The sequence below is a fragment of the Nerophis ophidion genome, linkage group LG05, assembly GCF_033978795.1.
Source record: "Nerophis ophidion isolate RoL-2023_Sa linkage group LG05, RoL_Noph_v1.0, whole genome shotgun sequence".
NCBI classification, from domain to species: domain Eukaryota; kingdom Metazoa; phylum Chordata; class Actinopteri; order Syngnathiformes; family Syngnathidae; genus Nerophis; species Nerophis ophidion.
In genome coordinates, this window is record NC_084615.1 from 63,723,155 (window position 1) to 63,745,491 (window position 22,337).

General features: G+C 38.6%; 1 protein-coding gene across 1 annotated transcript; it reads right to left on the reverse strand.

Annotated features, from left to right (window-relative positions):
- Positions 1–7,436: 7,436 nt before the first annotated feature.
- Positions 7,437–20,426, reverse strand: LOC133553490 (SH2 domain-containing protein 1A-like). Its single transcript, XM_061901745.1, has 3 exons — positions 20,039–20,426; positions 19,453–19,516; positions 7,437–8,138 (listed from the first exon to the last, which is right to left on the reverse strand). The coding sequence occupies exons 1-3, from the start codon at positions 20,221–20,223 to the stop codon at positions 7,884–7,886; spliced, it is 504 nt and encodes a 167-aa protein (XP_061757729.1). The 5' UTR covers positions 20,224–20,426; the 3' UTR covers positions 7,437–7,883.
- Between the last annotated feature and the right edge of the window lie 1,911 nt (positions 20,427–22,337).

Here is a 22,337-nt window from a genome sequence, read left to right on the forward strand (position 1 = left end):
ACTCCTTCCAGTAGCTCCACCCATTCGGCAGATGACTTTATGAAGTTCTTTAATAAGAAAATTGAACTTATTAGAAAGGAGATTAAAGACAATGCGTCCCAGCTACAACGGGGTTATAGTAACACAGATACGATTGTATATACGGCAGATACTGCAAATATCCAAAATAGTTTCTCTCGTTTTGATGAAATAACATTAGAAGGATTGTTACAACGTGTAAATGGAATAAAACAAACAACATGTTTACTTGACCCACTTCCTAGGAAACTTATCAAAGAGCTTTTTGTATTATTAGGTCCATCAGTGCTAAATGTTATAAACTTATCACTTTCCTCGGGCACTGTTCCCGTTGCATTCAAAAAAGCGGTTATTCATCCTCTCCTTAAAAGACCTAACCTCGATCCTGACCTCATGGTAAACTACCGACCGGTGTCTCACCTTCCCTTTATTTCAAAAATCCTCGAAAAAATTGTTGCAAAGCAGCTAAATGAGCACTTAGCGTTTAACAATCTATGTGAAACCTTTCAATCCGGTTTCAGGGCAAATCACTCGACTGAGACAGCCCTCGCAAAATTGACTAATGATCTATTGCTAACGATGCACTCTGATGCGTCATCTATGTTGCTGCTCCTCGATCTTAGCGCTGCTTTCGATACTGTCGATCATAATATTTTATTAGAGCGTATCAAAATACGAATTGGTATGTCAGACTCAGCCCTGTCATGGTTTAACTCTTATCTTATTGATAGGATGCAGTGCGTCTCCTATAACAGTGTGACCTCGGACTATGTTAAGGTAACGTGTGGAGTTCCCCAGGGTTCGGTCCTTGGCCCTGTACTCTTCAGCATCTACATGCTGCCGCTAGGTGACGTCATACGCAAATACGGTATTAGCTTTCACTGTTATGCTGATGACACCCAACTCTACATGCCCCTAAAGCTGACCAACACGCCGGACTGTAGTCAGTTGGAAGCGTGTCTTAATGAAATTAAACAATGGATGTCCGCTAACTTTTTGCAACTTAATCCCCAAAAAACGGAAATGCTGATTATCGGTCCTGCTAGACACCGACCTCTATTTAATAATACAACTTTAACATTTGACAACCAAATAATAAAACAAGGTGACTCTGTAAAAAATCTGGGTATTATCTTCGACCCAACTCTCTCCTTTGAGTCACACATTAAAAGCGTTACTAAAACGGCCTTCTTTCATCTCCGTAATATCGCTAAAATTCGCTCCATTTTGTCCACTAAAGACGCCGAGATCATTATCCATGCGTTTGTTACGTCTCGTCTCGATTACTGTAACGTATTATTTTCGGGTCTCCCCATGTCTAGCATTAAAAGATTATAGTTGGTACAAAATGCGGCTGCTAGACTTTTGACAAGAACAAGAAAGTTTGATCACATTACGTCTGTACTGGCTCACCTGCACTGGCTTCCTGTGCACTTAAGATGTGACTTTAAGGTTTTACTACTTACGTATAAAATACTACACGGTCTAGCTCCAGCGTATCTTGCCGATTGTATTGTACCGTATGTCCCGGCAAGAAATCTGCGTTCAAAAGACTCCGGCTTATTAGTGATTCCTAGAGCTCAAAAAAAGTCTGCGGGCTATAGAGCGTTTTCCGTTCGGGCTCCAGTACTCTGGAATGCCCTCCCGGTAACAGTTCGAGATGCTACCTCAGTAAAAGCATTTAAGTCTCATCTTAAAACTCATCTGTATACTCTAGCCTTTAAATAGACCTCCTTTTTAGACCAGTTGATCTGCCGCTTCTTTTCTTTCTCCTATGTCCCCCCCTCCCTTGTGGAGGGGGTCCGGTCCGATGACCATGGATGAAGTACTGACTGTCCAGAGTCGAGACCCAGGATGGACCGCTCGTCGGGACCCAGGATGGACCGCTCGCCTGTATCGGTTGGGGACATCTCTACGCTGCTGATCCGCTTGAGATGGTTTCCTGTGGACGGGACTCTCACTGCTGTCTTGGAGCCACTATGGATTGAACTTTCACAGTATCATGTTAGACCCGCTCGACATCCATTGCTTTCGGTCCCCTAGAGGGGGGGGGTTGCCCACATCTGAGGTCCTCTCCAAGGTTTCTCATAGTCAGCATTGTCACTGCCGTCCCACTGGATGTGAATTCTCCCTGCCCACTGGGTGTGAGTTTTCCTTGCCCTTTTGTGGGTTCTTCCGAGGATGTTGTAGTCGTAATGATTTGTGCAGTCCTTTGAGACATTTGTGATTTGGGGCTATATAAATAAACATTGATTGATAATCGGTGCTTTTTTTTAGTAACATTGGATGCCAGTTCCATGACTAACTCCATTCCTCCATAAAATAGATATACAGCTCAAATAATTTTTTATATTACTTAAAAGAAAACTGTTTTTGTGTAATAAAATTATATACCCAAACATATAATAAAGTCAAATACAAATAAGGTAACAAGAGAAATGGTAAACGGGTTGTACTTGTATAGCGCTTTTCTACCCCTTTTTAAGGAGCCCTTCTACCCCTTTTTAAGGAGCCCAAAGCGCTTTGACAGTAATTTCCACATTCACCCATTCACACACACATTCACACACTGACGGTGGGAGCTGCCATGCAAGGCGCTCACCAGGACCCATCAGGAGCAAGGGTGAAGTGTCTTGCCCAAGGACACAACGGACGTGACTAGGACGGTAGAAGGTTGGGGATTGAACCAATAACCCTCCGATTGCTGACACAGCCAGTCTACCAACTTTGTCACGCCGTCCCCTATATATATCCAAAACATATATTTTCTAAAGTTAATCTGTCCAGTAGATATGATCATCTACATCAGGGGTGGCAAACGTAGGGCCCGAGGGCCGGATCAGGCCCATCGAACAGGTTTATCCGCAGGATGAGTTTGCTAAGTATAAAAATGTACCTGAAATGTATGAATGAAAGAAACTGTTGTTCTAGGTGTGTCCACTAGATGTTGCAATAGCAATTCTTTGCATCTGTGTAGATCAGGGGTCGGCAACCCGTGGCCACTAGGCGGCTCTTTAGCGCCGCCTAGTGGCTCTCTGGAGCTTTTTCAAAAATATATGAAAAATGGAAATGATGAGGGGAAAAAAAACATATTTTTTGTTTTAATATGGTTTCTGTCGGAGGACAAACATGACACAAACTTCCCTAATTGTTTTAAAGCACACTGTTTATATTAAATATGCTTCACTGATTCGAGTATTTGGTGAGCGCCGTTTTGTCCTACTAATTTTGGCGGTCCTTGAACTCACCGTAGTTTGTTTACATGTACAACTTTCTCCGACTTTCTAAGACGTGTTTTATGCCACCTCTTTTTCTGTCTCATTTTGTCCACCAAACTTATAACGTGAGTTTTGTTGATGTTATTGATTTATGTGGAGTGTGCTAATCAGACATATTGGTCACTGCATGACAGCAACCTAATCGATGCTAACATGCATCATTATGCCTCATTTGTAGCTATATTTGAGCTCATTTAGTTTCCTTTAAGTCCTCATAATTCAATTTATATCTCATGACACACTATCTGTATGTAATATGGCTTTTAATGTTTTTCGGCTCTAGGCGGATTTGTTTTTGTATTTTTGGTCCAATATGGATCTTTCAACTTTTTGGGTTGCCGACCCCTGGTGTAGATGATGTTACATATGTACAAAATCAACCACATGATGTTAGTACATCATCCATCCATCCATTTTCTATCGCTTATTCCCTTTCGGGGTCGCGGGGGGCGCTGGCGCCTATCTCAGCTACAATCGGGCGGAAGGCAGGGTACACCCTGGACAAGTCGCCACCTCATCGCAGGGCCAACACAGATAGACAGACAACATTCACACTCACATTCACACACTAGGGCCAATTTAGTGTTGTCAATCAACCTATCCCCAGGTGCATGTCTTTGGAGGTGGGAGGAAGCCGGAGTACCCGGAGGGAACCCACGCATTCACGGGGGGAACATGCAAACTCCACACAGAAAGATCCCGAGCCTGGATTTGAACCCAGGACTGCAGGACCTTCGTATTGTGAGGCAGACGCACTAACCCTTCTTCCACCGTGAAGCCCGTTAGTACATCAGTCAAGGAAAATTATCAAACTACATAATTAACATACTGTAAATGGATTTTGAGATAATGTTTTTATCTTGATAGATTGAAAATTAACAGCAATGAGTTAAATTTTTTGTACTTTCATTTATTCAGAAAGTACAAATAGCGACAAATAAATTATAACCGCTACATATAAGTGTAAAAAACTCCCATCAACATTATGATTTGTACTTTTGTGCTTGTTCTATTTTTACACAAAGAAAACAATCTGAAGTTATGATGTTATTAGGTGACCACAGACGACGCGCTAGCTGTTCAAAGTCGGTGGACCACTCATCTGTGCATCAGTTGGAGACGTCTCTTGCGCCGCTGACTTGTCTCCACTCAAGATGATCCCCGGCTGGCCCCACTATGGACTGGACTCTCACACTATTAACCAGATCCACTCGACTTCCATTGCACTGGCTGCCGGGGGATGCGGTCCCCTCCAAGGTTTCTCATTGTGTCCCATTGGGTTGAGTTCTGCCCCTCAAGTGTATTTCCGGTGTTGTCGTCCCTTCCCAGGTCGAGGGACGACGCGTCTGCGTGGTTGGATAAAAAGAAATGTCGGAGACGTTTTTCTGAACCAAAAGTTGCTTTATTACAAGCGAGCATCATTTAAACAGGTCTGCATTACCCGGCGGAATCTTAGCCAAACCATCAGTTTTCATATTCCTCCTTTCTCTGTCCAAACAGCACCACCTGACCATAGAAGGAGATGTTTGTGTGTAAATGTCTGGAAAACAACTGCTTTAAAGGCCTACTGAAACCCACTACTACCCACCATGCAGTCTAATAGTTTATATATCAATGATGAAATATTAACATTGCAACACATGCCAGTACAGCCTTTTTAGTTTACTAAATTACAATTTTAAATTTCCAGGGAGTTTCGTCTTCGGAACGTGTAATGATTACGTGTACGCAAGACGTCACAAGTTTTTAGGAAGTATGAGCGCTGCACACACACACAGCTGTCTGCTTTAACGGCATAATTACACAGTATTTTGGAGATCTGTGTTGCTGAATCTTTTGCAATTTGTTCAATTAATATTGGAGAAGTCACAGTACAAATATGGAAATGGGAAGCTTTAGCATTTAGCCACACAAACACACGGTGATTCCTTGTTTAAAATTCCTGGAGGTGAAACTTTCCTATGGATCAGAGCGCGGTCAAGAGAACATGGATCCCGACCACATGTAAACCAGCAGGTTTCGGTGAGAAAAATGTGGTTAAAAAGTCAGTTCTTACCGGAGAAATGCTGAACTTGTGACGTCCATAAAGCTGCCGTCAACTCCCCTGAGACACTGGCGTCAAGACACCCGTGGAGACACATCATCAACTATCAGGTACTGTTAAACTCACTAAAAGACTAGCAACACAATAGCAAGATAAGGGATTCCCCAGAATTACCCTAGTAAATTTCTGTAAAAACATTTTAGAGACATTTGCGTTTTGTTTTTTTAACTTTTTTTTTTCTAGTCCGTCGCTATCAATATCCTCAAACACTAATCTTTCATCCTCGGTCAAATTAATGGGGAAATTGTCGTTTTCTCGGTCCGAATTGCACTTTTTGTTGGAGGCTCCCATTAAAAACAATGTGAATATGTGAGGAGCCATCAACATGTGACGTCATCGTCTGCGACTTCCGGTAAAGGCAGGGCTTTTCTCTAATCACCGAAAGTTGAAAACTTTATCGTGGATGTTCTCTACTAAATCCTTTCAGCAAAAATATGGCAATATCCCGAAATGATCAAGTATGACACATAGAATGGACCTGCTATCCCCGTTTAAATAAGAACATCTCATTTCAGTAGGCCTTTAAAGTCATAACTTAATGGATTGTGTTTGAACTAGACAGGTATTCTCCTCTCAAGGATATGGCTATTATTTTTGCATTCCGAAGTTCAAATGAGGGCCTCCTTCCTACTAGAAGTGGTCCAATTCAATTTTAGGTAAGTTGCTATCAGCATATTGCAGTCATAGTACAAGTTTATCATCTGGGCCGAGGGGGTCGTTGTGCAGCCCTTTGAGACACTCGTGATTAAGGGCTATATAAAAACACTTTGATTGATTGATTGATTGATTGATTGATTGATTGATTGGAGTTGTCTTTATTTTTAAGCTATTGTGCCTTGATTTTACCAGTCCGGCCCACTTGGGAGTATATTTTTCTTTATGTGGACCCTCATCTAACATGAGTTCGACACCCCTGATCTACATCGACAATGTGACTTACATGAGCAGCTGGCCAGGAGAGATCGAAAAACAAAACGGTAACACTTTAGTATGGGGAACATATTCACCGTTAATTAATTGTTTATTAACATAGGTTTAGGGTTAGGGTTAGGGTTAGGTTTAAGGTCGGGGTTAGGGTTAGGGAAGACTCTTACTGCTTGTATAACAAGGTCATGCAGAATAAGGCATTAATAAGTACTTAATAATAACTAATTAAGAGCCAATATGTTACCAATTTGCATGTTAATAAGCAACTAATCAATGATCAATAGGTGTACCTTAAAATTAAGTGTTCCCAACAAGGTAACACTTTAGTATAATGAACATATTCACCATTAATTAGTTGCTTGTTAACATAGGGCTAGGGTTGGGTTTAAGGTCGGGGTTAGGGTTAGGGAAGACTATTACTGCTTGTATACCAAGGTCATGCAGAATAAGGCCTTAATATGTACTTAATAATGACTAATTAAGAGCCAATATGTTACTGATTTGCATGTTGGGGAGAGGATTAACCGACAGTCCGAAAGAGAGGCAAGGCACGCTGGAGCCCGGCCAAAGATGGCGGCGAGGAGGCGGGGATAGCGAGCGAGCGGCGAGGCGGGGCGTGCCGAGAGCGACGCCACAATCGAAACCAGGTGCTTGTATTGCACACCTGGATACGTTTAATGAATCCTCTCGCACTGTTTAAAAGGGCGGCAGCCGTGAACGTCGTGGAAAGAGATGGAGAGACAACGACAGAATGAAACGAAGCACATGCAACCCGGAAGAGAGCGAGAGGGAGAGCGACAGGCAGACGACGCGGGTGACTGAAAAGCAACCCGAAAAATACTTTTCTTATTGGAAAATAAAGAAAGTCAAAACTGCTCAAAGCCATGTCCTTCCTTGGTGGTCCCTGGAACCGACACGGCAGTGAGAGTCGTTCACACATGGTAATAAGAAATTGAAATTAGTTGCTTATTAAAATAGGGTTGGGGTTAGGGTTAGGTCTATGGTTGGGCTTAGGGTTGGGGAAGACTGTTAGTTAACAGCTTACTGCTTGTATAACAAGGCCATGCAGGATAAGGCATTAATAAGTACTTAATAATGACTAATTAAGATAGATAGATAGATAGTACTTTATTGATTCCTTCAGGAGAGTTCCTTCAGGAAAATTAAAATTCCAGCAGCAGTGTACAGAGTTGAGATCAATTAAAAAAAAAAAGAGCCAGTGTGTTACTAATTTGCATGTTAATAAACAACAAATTAATGGTGAATAGGTGTACCTTAACAACAAAACCAACAAAAAAAATGTTTTTTTTTCTTTTATCGATTAAGAGTCGTTACAAATAAAGAATTGTGATTAATGTGAAAATCTTTTTTTTTTATGTGTGTGTGTGTGTGTATTTGTCATTCCCAGTTAAAAATAGATACACATTTAACAAGTGAAAACTTGCACTTGAAGAACTTATAAGTGGCTGCCAAATTTGGCCTGAGATGGTTTATATGCTCCAACATGTGATACTGTTCATGTCGCGGCTACAGTGGAGTCGGAAGGTCTAATTAGATCAATGGTGAGTTAAAGGTCCGTGTGTAATAGCTCGCAGCACATCTTTCTTCTGCTTCTTCTGTCCCTGGGCAGAGCACCCGGGCGGCGGTGACAGGCTATTACTGGGATTGTGCTCCACCGTGGGTGTCTGCGCCCGTCCCTGGGCAGTGACAGGGTGCAGCAGAGGCATTTCAATTCCTTGGGCGGGCTCCTGGAAAGCCGTTATCAAGTTCTCGATGTAACGGAAATATCGCCTCCGCACACCGGCACTGGTCTAGGTAGGGGGAAAAAAGAAAGAAAGTAAAGCGGAGACTTCATCTTCACATCAAAGCCCACTGGGAATATGAGACGATGGTTGCTTTGAAATAGCTCTCAACCAAATGTACTTTGTAAAAAATTTTTTTTTTTTTAACTATGGCACACTCAATTTGGCAGAGATCTCATTAAAGACAACAAATTAATAGATGAGAAGGCTCTAAGAGGACCTGACTGGTTATAGCAGATGGGAAAATAAGACACAGGGGTTTTCAGAGGCTAAGTTAGGAAAATGAACGTTGGCTCTGGCAGCATGCTCTCCCTCAGGCTTTTTTCTCATGTTAGTCAACAACAACAAAAAAAACAATTATTTCAGGATTTATAGGTGACGTCTGAAACGTGTCCCGTTATCTCAGCAGCCTCCATTGTGGCCAATTAAAACAGAAATACCACAAACATATGTGGCTTCAAAAAAAAAAAAAAAAAGAAAACATCCTCTCCGCCAAATCAAAGCTGAATTGAACATTAAATGTTCTATTCAGCCGGCATGGCGCTCTGCTCTTTGCTATCAGTCACACGGAAGGAAAAAAAAACAAAAACAAATTTAATCCATTTTCAATCATTCAATCACAAGTAAAGATTGCTTTCCGCAAAAAGGCCCCCCTCGCTCGCAGGGTGTTGCGGCAAATATTCCACTAAAGCGATATTGCACATGAATAATGTACACGATCATCGAGCTCGTGGTGCAATTTGTGTTGTTTTTCCGTCAATGTGTTTGATTGATGCTGTCAGCGCCGGCTTACACCAGTCACATGTGGGCCGGGAGATGTCGCCGAATGTTTGCAGCCTCCATTACAGACCTCATCACCAGTTCTGCCAGCTGCATTCTGAGGCGATGCACTGTCTGAAATTTAAATCTTTATTGCAAAATGGTAAAGGGAAAGGAATGTGGTCATTTTATTATATCTCCTCCTGTTCAAAAAAACACTCAAAAACCGCTCAACTTGAAGAATAACATACACAGTTTAAAGGCGAAGATGCATTTTCAAACAATCCTCCAGTTTATTGAAATACAATATACACATTTACAGTGAAAATGTTAACTGAACTGTCACATCGGCAATACTTTACTCACCTTTTGAACCGCAGTAATAATACTGAAAGTATTTTAATGCCGATCACAAATGTAAATCCCCTCTGACTGACACTATCTATTTTTTAGTCCCCCGGCTGACAAACGACTAGCAGTTAATGATGTGTCTCCATACATACTAACAAGTTACCGCATTTTTCCGACTATAAGCCACTACTTTTTTCCAACGCTTTAAACCCTGCGACTAAATTGATTTTTCCTAACTGCCAGAATGTTTTGTGTTCAAAAAATATTTTTCAGCACCGACCAAGGCACTGAAAAGGTGTGTTATTGTTTGTGCTATGGTGCCATCTTTTGGACTACTTAGCTCATTGCAGGTGCTGCGGGTTGACAATGTGCTTCCTGTTTCGTACCTTGAACCGGAAGTAAATGTCGTTTTGCACACTACTCGTGCGTAGCATTTCTGCTTAAAAGCATTCTTCATTCATCGCGCCGAGGAACGTTGGTAAGTTTTACAATATAACTAAAACAATTCATACTTCCTAAACTGTCCCGTACGTGATGTTTGTAGGAGTGTTTTCAGGCAAATGTTTACGTGCTGTCGTATTATAGTTAAAGGTAGAGTACCACTGATAGTCACACACACACTAGGTATGGTGAAATTACCCTCTGCATTTGGAGGTGAGGGGAGCAGTGAGCAGCAGCGGTGGCCACGTTCGGGAATCATTTTGAAAATGTAAACCCCCAATTCCAACCCTTAATTCTGAGTGCCAAGCAGGGAGGCCATGGGTCCCATTTTTATAGTCTTTGGTATGACTAGGTTGGGGTTTGAACTCACGACCTACCAATCTCAGGAGCGGAAACTCTAACTACAAAGCCACTGAGCAGGTTTATTATCTTATTGTATATAGGTTATATGCATACATATATACAAATACATAGGTTATTTTAATCATGCTAGCATTCATGGCCGGCTCTACGCAGGGGCAAGAGGGGGCAGAGCCCCCTTAAATAAATGTCTTGCCCCCTCAAATCAAAATTTGAGAAAGTAAATTTGAATAAACTCACAAAATTACTACATTACAAGTTGACAAAATTATCTGCACTAGCGGAAAAATCCGCCGAAAAAGGGACACACACGATATAGTAGTGTTGGCTTCCCTCTCATTCCTCCCTCCTGTATTCAACATTCCACAGGTTGCGCAGCAACACACACCTGCACACACCTGCACACACCCCTCAGCCCTCAGCAAACATCCGATCACTGTTGCATTATTAAAGTAAAAGAAAAGGAAAAGTTGTCTACATTTATCATATACTTGTTAGGATGGGTGTATTTGTGTAGTCTTATCTGTCATAAACACGTTTATCGTCGCGGACTTTTGGTGCTACGGAGTTCCTTTTTTTTTTTTTTTTTTTTCACAACTTGACAAGAGCAGTGACAGCGGAGGCTCTGAGCAGAAGTGGTTTGGAAGGTTCCTCTCTGAAGTTTTTTGTATTAATTTTTTTATTCGACGTGAGGAAATCATGCATTTTTAAAAAAGGGTGTACAGGCCGAGTGCTGAGTCACAAGGAAGGCAAGTAAAAAAAGACTGGAAACCTGTGAAAACATTGGATTTTTATGTGCAGATTGTTATTCCTGTAAAAAAATAATTAAGATTACACATTTTAAAGCTTTATAAACAGTTTTGAGTTTTTTTGGCTCCATGCATTTTTTCTTTAGTGAAAGAGAGGGCAAAAGGTGTTTTTGATTGTGAATTTTGCAGATCGCGAAACAAAGTTGTGAACAAAGTAGATACAATTTTTTTTCTGAGCAAGAATCAATACGAGAATTGATAAAGAATCAAATCGAAAAAACTTTTCATCCCTATCGTCACGTAACATTATCATCGAAGGATGAGCCATGTTATACACCGAAAGCAAGTAAGTTAATAGCGAAGATAACTGCTAAGCGAGCCGGAAACAACATCAAGAAATAAGTGCTTAGTAAAGTTTAAGAAGTGTAGATGGAACCACGCTGTAGTAAATAGTTAGCTGGAAATTAACAAGTGGATTAATAATAGTCTAGAGCAGGGTTGTCAAACTCATTTTAGACCGGGGACCACATGGAGGAAAATCTACTCCCAAGTGGTAAAATCACAGCACGATAACTTAACAATAAAGACAATTTCAGATTGTTTAATTTGTTCAAAAATAGAACAAGCACATTCTGACAATATACAAATGTTAATGTTGTATTTGGTTTTTTACAATTACATGTTGCGGTTAATAGTATTGTACCTTTATTTGTCCTTATTTATACTATCTGAATAAATGATGTGATAATATTCATCAGTCAACTGATTGGTGTTTATTTTCAATCTATCAAGATCAACAAATAATATCAAAATCAAATTACAGGATGTTATTTGTGTAGTTTGCTCATTTTCTTCGACTGATGTACTAACATCATGTGCTTTATTTTGTTTACATATGTAGCATCATCTACAAAGATGCAAAGAATTACTATTTTGACATCTAGTGGCCACATTTAGAAAAGCAGTATCTTTCATTCAAAAATTTCGGCTCATTTTTATATTTAGCCAACCTGGGCCATACGTTTGACACCCCTGGTTGAGCGAGAGGATATTACAACAACTGTTGATGTTGTTGCGTTGTGGCTTGGTGAGATGTTTGTGATTGCAAAATGTGGAGGATAGCAGGCAGCTTGGAGGTAAGATCAGTATTTAAGTCAAAATACAAAAGGCGCTGTGCCGCTCGGTAGCGCAAAGGAGAAACTTAACATAAAGCACAGTCTCAATATAACAGTCGTGTGGAGCAAACATATATCCCGCAAGCACTTTTGACGGCAAAATTTGTTGATTTAAAAGGGTAGTAGACTGTATTTCTTGTTTAGTTATTGTGTATTATTGACTTTGTTTTTACAAAACAAACGTATGTAGTAAAAGGGCATAAGGAAATACTTTAAATATTGTATTAATGAACTGTCAACATCACTCACCATAAATCCAGTTAAACATTTTCATGTGATCGGTATTGGTATCGGCCAATCTCACTCAAGATTAATTGGCATTGGAATCGGCAGCATACAACCCTGATGGGAACATCCCTACGTAGGAATACTGAAAGAGTTTCTTGTTAATGTTTGTATTTATCAAATATCAGTAATAGGGTTGTATGGTATACCGGTATTGTTATAGTATAGTACCGCGATACTAATGAATCATATTTGGTACTATACCGCCTCTGAAAAACGGCATTGGTGAATCTACACCTAACATCCACTGTAATGATGCCAAACAAGTATAGTAGCATATCTAGTAGGGGTGTGGGGAAAAATCGTTTATGTTGTGCGATTCAGAATCGATTCTAATTTTAAAAAAATGTATTTTTTTTTTTTTTTAATCAATCCAACAAACCAATACACAGCAATACCATAACAATGCAATCCAATTCCAAAACCAAACCTGACCCAGCAACACTCAGAACTGCAATAAACAGAACAATTGAGAGGAGACACAAACACGACACAGAACAAACCAAAAGTAGTGAAACAAAAATTAATATAATCAACAACAGTATCAATATTAGTTATATTTTCAGCATAGCAGTGATTAAAAATCCCTCATTGACATTATCATTAGACATTTATAAAAATTAAAAAAAAGTGTCACAGTGGCTTACACTTGCATCGCATCTCATAAGCTTGACAACACACTGTGTCCAATATTTTCACAAAGATAAAATAAGTCATATTTTTGGTTTGTTTAATAGTTAAAACAAATTTACATTATTGCAATCAGTTGATAAAACATTGTCCTTTACAATTATAAAAGCTTTTTACAAAAATATACTACTCTTCTTGCATGTCAGCAGACTGGGGTGGATCCTGCTGAAATCCTATGTATTGCATGAATACAGAATCCTTTTAAATCGGGAAAAAAAATCGTTTTTAAATCGAAAATCGAATCGAATCGAAAAAAAAATCGATATATTATCGAATCGTGACACCAAGAATCGATATTGAATCGAATAGTGGGACACCCAAAGATTCGCAGCCCTAATATCTAGTCGATACAACAATGATTACGTCAATATAATTTGGCATCACAACATCTGCTTTCGTTTTTTTTATAATTTATATTATATTTATAAACTCAAGAAATATGCCCCTGGACACATGAGTACTTTGAATATGACCAATGTATGATCCTGTAATTACTTGGTATCGGACTGATACCCAAATTTGTGGTATCATCCAAAACTAATGTAAAGTACTAAACAACAGAAGAATAATTGATTATTACATTTTAACAGAAGTGTAGATAGAACATGTTAAAAGAGAAAGTAAGCAGATATTAACAGTAAATGAACAAGGAGATTAATAATTCATTTTCTACCACTTGTCCTTAATAATGTTGACAAAATAATAGAGTGGAAAATGACACAATATGTTATTGCATACGTCAACAGCTAAATTAGGCATCTTTGTTTTACTACTAAAAGACAAGTTGTCTAGTATGTTCACTATTTTATTTAAGGACAAACTTGCAATAAGAAACATATGTTTAATGTACCCTAAGTTTTTTTTTGTTAAAATAAAGCCAATAATGCAATTTTTTGTGGTGCCCTTTATTTAGAAAAGTACCAAAGCAGTATCAAAATAATTTTGGTACCGGTATCGGTACCAAAATCTCGGTATCGGTACAACACTAATCAGTAATTAATGTGAAGTTGTCAAATCAATACATTGCTCAGAGTGGCGTCGTCACCGTGTATTTGAAAAGTGCAGTCATGGCCCAAAATGTTTGGAATGGCTTCAATGTTTCTGCCTTAATAACTTTGTCGTTTCATTTTTCAATTTTGTGACCCTCACAAAAAAAAAATTGTTTTCACGAACACGTAAAATGGAATCTTAAGAAATACGGAGACAGAAAAATAATTGAAACACAGAATTTACAGTGAGTCACCCCCAAAACTTTTGGCCAAGGCTGTATTGTACATTTTGCTTTTTGTTTGATAATAGTGTGGAAATCTTGAGTCGCACAAAAAAAGGTCAGAGGGGACTTCGGCTTTCTCAAGGAAGTCACACTTTTATGTTGAAGCACACAATAGCCGACAAAAAGCCCAAGGCTTTTGACACATAACGAAAATGGTAGGAAAATCATTAAACAAATCACAAACTTCACTTACAGTCAGACGGGGATCGAATAGACACAAAATGTACTTTAGTAAGACTACCGATTCTTTTTAACAGGGGTGTCCAAACTACAGAATATCTTTAAAAGTTTTTATTCCTTTATTGACAAAGTAACACTTTATAATAAATACACACTATTAAGCGTTAATAAAGCACCGAAAGTCATGATTTATAAAACATTATTCCAAGATTATTACTCATTAGTAACTATGTAGTTTTCAAAGAGTTATCACTGTTTAAGTCACTACTCTATTGATGAGCTCATATATAATAAACATGATAGTTAGGTTTTTAATATTAGGTTTAAATTTTATTTTTTATACTGTACAAGCCCTTAAACTTACAGTATTCAGACATGCATACCAATGTTTATAACTATAACTGTGTTTATAAACTGCATACCAATGAATATTCACGTCAGAAATATCTTTTATAAATTATGGATTCAGTATTTGCCAATGTTTTATTAAAGCTTGACTCCTTAGTCTTCTTTGATCAAAAAAAAAAAGAGATTTGTTGCATTTTTTTCCCATCCATTTATCGATTTTTTACCGCTTGTCCCTTACGGAGTGGCTGGGAATGCTGGAGCCTATCCCAGCTGCACACAGTTGAGTCGCCACCTCACCGCGGGGCCAACACAGATAGACGGACAACATTCACACTCACATTCACATTTTTTCCCTACCTTCGACAAGTCAGTTAATTTTAAAGGTTAGAGGGCAGGATTTTGGTCACATAGTTTTTATTTATTACAAATATCTAAAAACTTTGTATCATGAATAGAAGGTGTTAAAGAATTCAACATGTTGAAATAGTAAATACAACTATTATATGACTTATAACACTTTTTTGAGCAGGTCCGTTTTTTGTTGCTTATAGGGGGTTTATTATTGTAGTTTTAAATTATTTTGACTCAAAAGTTTTTAATGGTGTGTACTTACTATAAAGTGTTAACATAAGCAAAATTATTCCATTAAACACAAACTCTTCCACCTTGATTAACGTGAAATAAAAATAGTTGATGAATAAATGCATTGCTTATTTCCCTAATGCTGTATAAAATTACATATATTTATTTCAATGAAAATGTTTGACCATATATTTATACGTAGTAGGTTTTTTATTTATTTATTTAGCCTTTATTTAACCAGGTAAAATCCCATTGAGATCAAAGATGTACGGTTTACCAGTATTAGTATAGTACCGCGATACTAATGAATCATATACGTTACTATACGGTACTACGGTAAACCGCCTCTGAAAAGTACACCGTAGCTCAGTGGTTCTCAACCTTTTTTCAGTGATGTACCCCCTGTGAACATTTTTTTAATTCAAGTACCCCCTAATCAGAGCAAAGCATTTTTGGTGGAAAAAAGAGATAAAGAAGTAAAATACAGCACTATGTCATCAGTTTCTGATTTATTAAATTGTATAACAGTGCAAAATATTGCTCATTTGCAGTGGTGTTTCTTGAACTATTTGGAAAAAAAAGATATAACAATAACTAAAAACTTGTTGAAAAATAAACAAGTGATTCAATTATAAATAAAGATTTCTACACATAAAAGTAATCATTGGTACTTTAACTTTAACTTCAATCATCAACTTCAAGTGCCCTCTTTGGAGATTGTTATAGAGATCCATCTGGATTCATGAACTTAATTCTAAACATTTTTTCACCAGAAAAGAAATCTTTAACAATAATATTTTTGGAAGATGTCCACAAAAAAATCTAGCTGTCAACTCTGAATATTGCATTGTTGCATTTCTTTTCACAGTTTATGAACTTGTATTCATATTTTGTTGAAGTATTATATAATAAATATATGTATGAAGGATTTTTGAATTGTTGCTATTTTTAGAATATTGTTTTAAAATCTCACGTACCCCAAGCCATACCTTCAAGTACCCCCAGGGGTACGTGTACCCCCATTTGAGAACCACTGCAATAGCTCATCGGCATCAAAATGTAGAAAAACGCCATTGATGGATCTATACCTGACATCCACTGTAATGATACCAAGTACAGTAGCGTATCTAGTCCATACTACAATGATTACGTCGATATTTTTTGGCATCCAAACATCTTCTTTTCTTTTTCTTTTAACTTATATTATGTTTATAAACTCAGGAATTATGTCCCTGGACACATGATGACTTTGAATATGACCAATGTATGATCCTGCAACTACTTGGTATCGGATTGATACCCAAATTTGTAGCATCATCCAAAACTAATGTAAATTATTAAACAACCAAAGAATAGGTGGTTATTACATTTTAACAGACGTGTAGATTGAACATTTTAAAACAGAAAGTAAACAGATATTACCAGTAAATGAACAAGTGGATTAATAATTCATTTGATTTAATTTCATATGTGGGCTCTGTACCGCGGGTTGTGGCTTGTGCAGCCCTTTGAGACACTTGTGATTTAGGGCTTTATAAATAAACTTTGATTAATTGATGATTGATTTTCTACCACTTCTCCTTAATAATTTTCACAAAATAATCAAATGGAAAATGACACAATATGTTACTGCACACGTCAGCAGAGTAATTAGGAGTCTTTGTTTACTTACTAATAAAATAAAAGTTGTCTTGTATGTTCACTATTTAATTTAAGGACAAACTTGCAATAAGAAACATATGTTTAATAACAGAATTTCTAGGCGCAGTCAAGGCGTTGAGTGGTTCCGGTTTGGTGACCGCAGGATTAGGTCTCTGCTTTTTGCAGATGATGTGGTCCTGATGGCTTCATCTGACCGGGATCTTCAGCTCTCACTGGATCGGTTCGCAGCCGAGTGTGAAGCGACCGGAATGAGAATCAGCACCTCCAAGTCCGAGTCCATGGTTCTCGCCCGGAAAAGGGTGGAATGCCATCTCCGGGTTGGGGAGGAGACCCTGCCCCAAGTGGAGGAGTTCAAGTACCTAGGAGTCTTGTTCACGAGTGGGGGAAGAGTGGATCGTGAGATCGACAGGCGGATCGGTGCGGCGTATTCAGTAATGCGGACGTTGTACCGATCCGTTGTGGTGAAGAAGGAGCTGAGCCAGAAGGCAAAGCTCTCAATTTACAGGTCGATCTCCGTTCCCCTCCTCACCTATGGTCATGAGCTTTGGGTCATGACAGAAAGGATAAGATCACGGGTACAAGCGGCCGAAATGAGTTTCCTCCGCCGTGTGGCGGGGCTCTCCCTTAGAGATAGGGTGAGAAGCTCTGCCATCCGGGAGGAACTCAAAGTAAAGCCGCTGCTCCTTCACATCGAGAGGAGCCAGATGAGGTGGTTCGGGCATCTGGTCAGGATGCCACCCGAACGCCTCCCTAGGGAGGTGTTTAGGGCACGTCCAACCGGTAGGAGGCCACGGGGAAGACCAAGGACACTTTGGGAAGATTATGTCTCCCGGCTGGCCTGGGAATGCCTCGGGATCCCCCGGGAAGAGCTAGACGAAGTGGCTGCGGAGAGGGAAGTCTGGGTTTCCCTGCTTAGGCTGTTGCCCCCGCGACCCGACCTCGGATAAGCGGAAGAAGATGGATGGATGTTTAATGTACCCTAAGATTTAAAAAAAAAAATAAAGCCAATGATGCATTTTTTTGAGGTCCCCTTTATTAAGAAAATTACCCAAATAATTTTGGTACCGGTGCCAAATTATTGGTATCGGGACAACACTTATATGTAGCAATCAAAACTATTTTTTTCGGCCATGGTATCCAGTCGAAAACAACACAAGTCAAAGCACAAGTGCCACACAATGTACCCTGCTCACTGAACTATGTGGACGATCTAATAACCCTATAAGCATTATACCCATCTAATTCCACTACAAAGAATAATGGGTAATAAAAACACTATTTGGCGCATTTTATGTTTTTATGTTACATTAAGGAGGTCATCAGGGAAGTAAAAAAAGGCACGCGTCTGACTTTCGCATCGTTTGAAAAATCAATGTTTTGTCATTTTATTTTATATTGCAAGGATGCGACGGTCTGATGGGGAAGCTGCTAATAACAGTTAATATTAGGTGATTTTTAATTTTTTTTATTTTTATTTTTCCTTCTTTTTGTTTGGTGTTGTTAAGTGTGTGTGTGTGTGTGTGTGTGTGTGTGTGTGTGTGTGTTTGCATGTGTGATTGCATGTGTGTGTTTGTATGATGATGTATTTCTCCCCAAAATTTGGCATTATCACAGATTGTGATGTTTAGAAAAATATAAGCGAGGACTCATTAAAAACTGATGAAAAATACAAGTACATACAATTTTAGTGCTCAAATTACTTAACTAAATTAATAAACAATGAATGTTATTTCACTAAAATGTCAACGAAATTAAAGTGAAAATGATCACTCAGCTTTACCACTTTTGTCATATTTTTTGCGCTTAAGAAACTTATCCTTAAGAAACTTATGACGTTAGCCCCGGCTTTCTTCCGTTTGTTTTAAAGTGCCATTATTGCCCCAAGTGGTGTACAATGTATTACAACTGAGTACTGCTGCGGCCCCATATGGACCACAGTTGAGAAACAGATGTTCTTGGCTAAGAAAAACTGGACTACACAACAATCTGTCACTGGTATTTTGTGGTGACCTCACAATAGAGCAAAACCAACTCAGACTTAAAATGTAATCAATCAGTATAAAAGAATAAAAAAATGAGTAATTGTGTTCCATTGATCTTGTTCAAGGTCACAGGTGAGATGGAGCTTTCCCCAGCAATCTCACATATCACATCAAGGGTTGGAATTAGTGGTTAAATCACCAAAATGATTCCCGAGCGCGGTCACCGATGCTGCTGCTCACTGCTCCCCTCACCACCCAGGGGGTGGAACAAGGGGATGGGTCAAATGGGGAGGTTGAATTCACCACGCCGATTGTGTGTGTGACTATCAGTGGTACTTTAACTTAACTTTAAATATTGACAAACAACCAACCACACTGACATTCACACACCTCAGAAATATGAACTCTTACTGCTGGAACGGTGGGAGTACAAAGTACAGCAGACGTAAAAACGCAAATGAAATCATTGTGGTGTCGAAGTCTTACCTCTGCATACCAGTTGTTTCCAACATGCCTGTGGATTCGATATGTGAAGACCGTTGTTTTATACCTGCACACACGCACGCAAACACCGTCTTTAACTATAAGGATGATGAATACTCTTATATTGTCATTGTTGTCATTGTTATTGTTGTGTTTACTGTTCTTGTCCCCAAAATTCCCCCCTCTGTCTTCCTTTTGTTCTCTTTCCATCCCCTCCGGCTGCACCAAACATTAATATAAATGCTTTTAATAAAGTCAAATACAAATAAGGCAACAAGAGAAGTATCCCACACTTCTCTTTTGTAAAGTAAAATTGTACAGCCGATATGGGCATTTGCATCAACAATATGATTTGCCTGAGTAGCTGGACAGGACAAAAATAAATAAATAAATAAATGAATGATGATAACTACATCCACCAATGTATGCGTCATAAGATCTTGCACTATTGATGCTCACTTCAGCATAGAAACATGTCCTGCTTCTCACTTTTATTTCTTTGAGGTCCTTCAAGGGGACAAGATCAATAATGTCTACAGGCAGCGGGATTGCATGTTTGCAGAACGTGATTGGGAGTTGTTTTACTCACAGCACACACAGGCAGTAGACGTCGGGGATAGAGTCGCTGTTTCGGACCAGGTAGCATCCATCGCGTCCATCCAGAAACAAACGCCTCTCCCCTTCCCTTTTACCGATGGGTCCATGGTACACCGACAGGTTTTCCATCTGAACTATCCAGGGACATTTCTTTGTCTTGTGGTGTTTGTCTCCCATCTGCAGCTTTTTTTTTTAACCACATGCAAGAGTTCTGGTCTTTATGGACCAAACTGGAACACCAGGTGGCTGTATTCCTTTTTGTTGTTTTTCTACCACTTTTCAAATGTCCATTTGGGAGCTCGACGTCTGAAGTTGTGAGATGTTCTTCAGGTCTCACCTCAGACTGCACTCACTGAGCGTCACGGTTTGTTGCTCAACATTCTTCATCATTATCTAAACCACACACACACACACACACACACACACACACACACGAAGAATGTGTCTCTGCAGGAAATGATGTGCTTCTCGCTAAAATATACTTTCAAACAACCAAAATCATTTTTTGAAGAACACCAATAAGCAGAACAAGTTGTTATACATTCTGGAAAAAAGGGTACAGTAAAGAGTTGAGTCATGTTTTCACTTCTTTAAAACGTTCCTAATCTTGTTTTTATTTCTCAATTATTTCCTTGAAGCTGCAATAAAGATGTCACAGTTTTGGCAAGGCAAAAACATAATAATAATAAATGAATAAAAAAGGTCAATGTTTGTCAAAAGTACAATATTGGTCTTTAGGAGGCCAGTAGTATATGTTTCCATTATACTATAACAAAGTGTTATGATCCGCTGCCCGGATCATATCCTGTTCTGGTTTTGATTAGTTTTTGTATTATATTCTGTTAGTGTTTGACTTCCTTAGTTCCTGGTTTATTCTGTTTCCACAGTTACTTATTAGATTCACCTGCCTCTTGCTTTTGACGCGCACTTGCCCCTTGATTACTGTCTTTATTTAAGCCTGCCTTTTCTGTTCATCCAGTCTTGCCTCCTAGTTTGTGTTCGCACAACAGTGACGACCTTGATTTCCGATCCCGTACTCCAGTTTTGTACTTGCTAGCTTCCGCGCCATGCCTTTGTTTTTCTAGCTCCCATGCTAGCTTTTTTGGTTTGCCTTTTGTACCTTGTGCAAGTTTTTCTGTTATTTCTCTAGCTCTCATGCTAGCGCTTTTGGTTTTTCTAGCTCCCATGCTAGTTCTGTTTTTTTTGACTAAGTCTGTATTAGTTTGTTAAACAAATCAATTATTTCTTACCTTCACGCTGTGTTTGAGCCCGACTGCATACCTGAGAGAATGACCCGCATCACCCCGATGCCCCGCAAACGTCACACCAAAGGGGTACATTAAATAAATAAATGGGTTGTACTTGTGATATAAAGTACACATTTAAAACCCTCCTTGCTACCTCATAAAAAATACCCATTCTTACTATTTTATATGGGGCATACAACTAGTAGTATAAATGTAGTAGATTACAGTTAGGGCATTCTGAGTCATTATTGATATTAATAATATCGACAATACATTTTTATATTACTAGCATATCTGATTATTGCAATCATCTTTATACTATTAACTTTTAGAACTAATTTTAACACAATCTTGTTTCTCCGTCCATTTTATCCATCAAGGCGCAAGCTTCGAGGGGACAGAGCCTTCTCTGTTGCGGGTTCCAAACTCTGGAACAATCTCCCTCTCCATGTGAGACAGGCCCCTTCTTTGGCTACTTTTAAGACCCTTCTTAAAACCCATTTTTATTCAGTGGCTTTTAACCGAGCATGAGACTTTAAACTCTTTTTAACTTTTTTAACTGTTTTTACCTTTTTAATGGCTTTTTATCCAAGAAATTGTTCTTAGGATATTTTGTATTTGCTTTTTGAATGTGTATGTTACCTTTTTAGTCAATTTCTTTGTGGTGTACAGTCTTTTGTTCTTAAAAGGTTGTTGTTTTTAAGGGGTTTACAAATAAAGTTAGTATGGTATGGTATCAGATTCTGCTTTTATTCTCTGTAATTATGACTTCAAGAACAATCTTACAACATTGTGTGTGTACTTGCAACTACAGTAAAGTTGCAGAGTAAAATTGTTTATTTTATTTATAATTATTAAAGATAATTATAAATATATATATATATATATATATATATATATATATACATATATATATATTTATATATATATAATTATTAAAGATAATTATAAATATATATATATTGAATTTAATTGAATTATATTAATATAGCGCTTTTCTCAAGTGACTCAAAGCGCTTTACATAGTGACACCCAATATCTAAG

What these genes read in the sequence shown, in the direction of transcription:
- LOC133553490 (XM_061901745.1), bottom strand. Translation starts at nt 20,223, where the DNA reads ATGGGAGACAAACACCACAAGACAAAGAAATGTCCCTGGATAGTTCAG. An exon ending in GTCTACTGCCTGTGTGTGCT is followed by an intron (nt 19,517 to 20,038) that starts GTGAGTAAAACA and finishes GCGTGTGTGCAG; the next exon opens with GTATAAAACAACGGTCTTCA. An exon ending in GAAACAACTGGTATGCAGAG is followed by an intron (nt 8,139 to 19,452) that starts GTAAGACTTCGA and finishes CCCCCTACCTAG; the next exon opens with ACCAGTGCCGGTGTGCGGAG.